At 44.6% G+C, this 1,699-nt stretch overlaps 1 protein-coding gene across 1 annotated transcript in view; it reads left to right on the top strand.

Annotated features, from left to right (window-relative positions):
* DIS3L (DIS3 like exosome 3'-5' exoribonuclease) overlaps positions 1-1,699 on the top strand; it is a 45,797-nt gene that overhangs the window by 43,106 nt on the left and 992 nt on the right. The window contains exon 12 of the mRNA XM_037732948.1: positions 289-434. Within this exon, the coding sequence (XP_037588876.1) occupies positions 289-434 (146 nt within the window). The remainder of the gene's footprint in view (positions 1-288; positions 435-1,699) is intronic.

The raw sequence follows: 1,699 nt of genomic DNA, 5'->3' as shown, positions 1-1,699 counted from the left end.
GTTGACCAGGATGGTCTCGATCTCTTGACCTCGTGATCCACCCGCCTCGGCCTCCCAAAGTGCTGGGATTACAGGCGTGAGCCACCGCGCCCGGCCTAAATAATTCATTTTCTAAGACATTTTGAGGAGATAATACTAGATGGTTAAGTTCTCACAAAAATTACACAACAGAGAACAATTTTCATACTAACAGTTTTACAGAATCTCACCTTTGAATGAATATGAATTTCTTTTCTTGGGGAAATGCCAGGGGAGTGTTATAATGCTTTGGAGTTGTGCTTCTTATAGGCAGCACAGCATTCTCAGAAGCAGTCTACTGAGCTCTTCCAGTGCATGTACTTCAAAGACAAAGACCCTGACACCGAGGAGCGTTGCATATCTGATGGAGTTATTTATTCAATTCGAACAAATGGTGTGCTTGTATTTATACCAAGGTATGTTACATCCAATGCAATGACGCATACGAAATCATAGTTAAACTAAAAGTATAGAATACAAACCGTATATTAGATATTATTTATTAAACTATCTAAACAGGCTGGGCGCGGTGGCTCATGCCTGTAATCCCAGCACTTTGGGAGGCCAAGGCAGGCAGATCACAAGATCAGGAGTTCAAGACTAACCTGACCAACATGGTGAAACCCCATCTCTACTAAAAATCCAAAAATTAGCCAGGCATGGTGGCACGCACCTATAATCCCAGCTACTCAGGAGGCTGCGGCAGGAGAATCACTTGAACCCAGGAGGCAGAGATTGTAGTGAGCTGAGATCGCACAGCTGCACTCCAGCCTGAGCAATAGAGCAAGACTCCATCTCAGAAAAATAAACTAAAAAAAAATTTTAAGCAACTTGTTATCATATGTACATAATGTAATGTATAATTCAGAATATAAATGTCAAGATTGGAGGCCAGGTGCAGTGGCTCACGCCAGTAATCCCAGCACTTTGGGAGGCCGAGATGGGTGGATCACCTGAGGTCAGGAGTTCAAGACCAGCCTGGCCAACCTGGAGAAACCCCGTCTCTACTAAAAATACAAAAGTTAGCCAGGCATGGTGGTGCGTGCCTATAATCCCAGCTACTCGGGAGGCTGAGGCAGGAGAATTGCTTGAACCCAGGAGGCAGAGGTTATAGTGAGCCAAGATTGTGCCACTGCACTCCAGCCTGGGCAACAGAGCAAGACTCTGTCTCAAAAAAAAAAAAAAAAAAAAGTGAAGATTGGAATACATATATATATATTCATCTGTATCCATTTTAGGGTCTTTCTAATCCAGCAAAACACTTTGTTTCCATCTGCTAAGGTGAAATAAATTCTTGGAGGTAAACCACAGGAAAAGTGATTTGTTTTTAATCTAGGAGAAAAACTAGTATTCTAGATAAGCATATAAGATCTGTGTACAGCCAGGCACAGTGGCTCATGCCTGTAATCCCAGCATTTTGGGAGGCCAAGGCAGGCGGATCATGAGGTCAAGAGATCGAGACCATCCTGGCCAACATGATGAAACCCCGTCTCTACTGAACGACAAAAAAAAAAATGAGCTGGGTGTGGTGGCACACGCCTGTAGTCCCAGCTCCTCAGGAAGGCTGGGGCAGGGGAATTATTTGAACCCGGGAGGGAGAGGTTGCAGTGAGCCGAGATTGCGCCACTGCACTCCAGCCTGGCGCCTGGCAACAAAACAAGACTCTGTCTCAAAAAAAAAA

Source organism: Cebus imitator, unplaced genomic scaffold (assembly GCF_001604975.1).
Source record: "Cebus imitator isolate Cc_AM_T3 unplaced genomic scaffold, Cebus_imitator-1.0 Scaffold485, whole genome shotgun sequence".
NCBI classification, from domain to species: domain Eukaryota; kingdom Metazoa; phylum Chordata; class Mammalia; order Primates; family Cebidae; genus Cebus; species Cebus imitator.
Note: the sequence above shows the minus strand (reverse complement) of the source record. Positions and strands in the feature narration are given on the sequence as shown.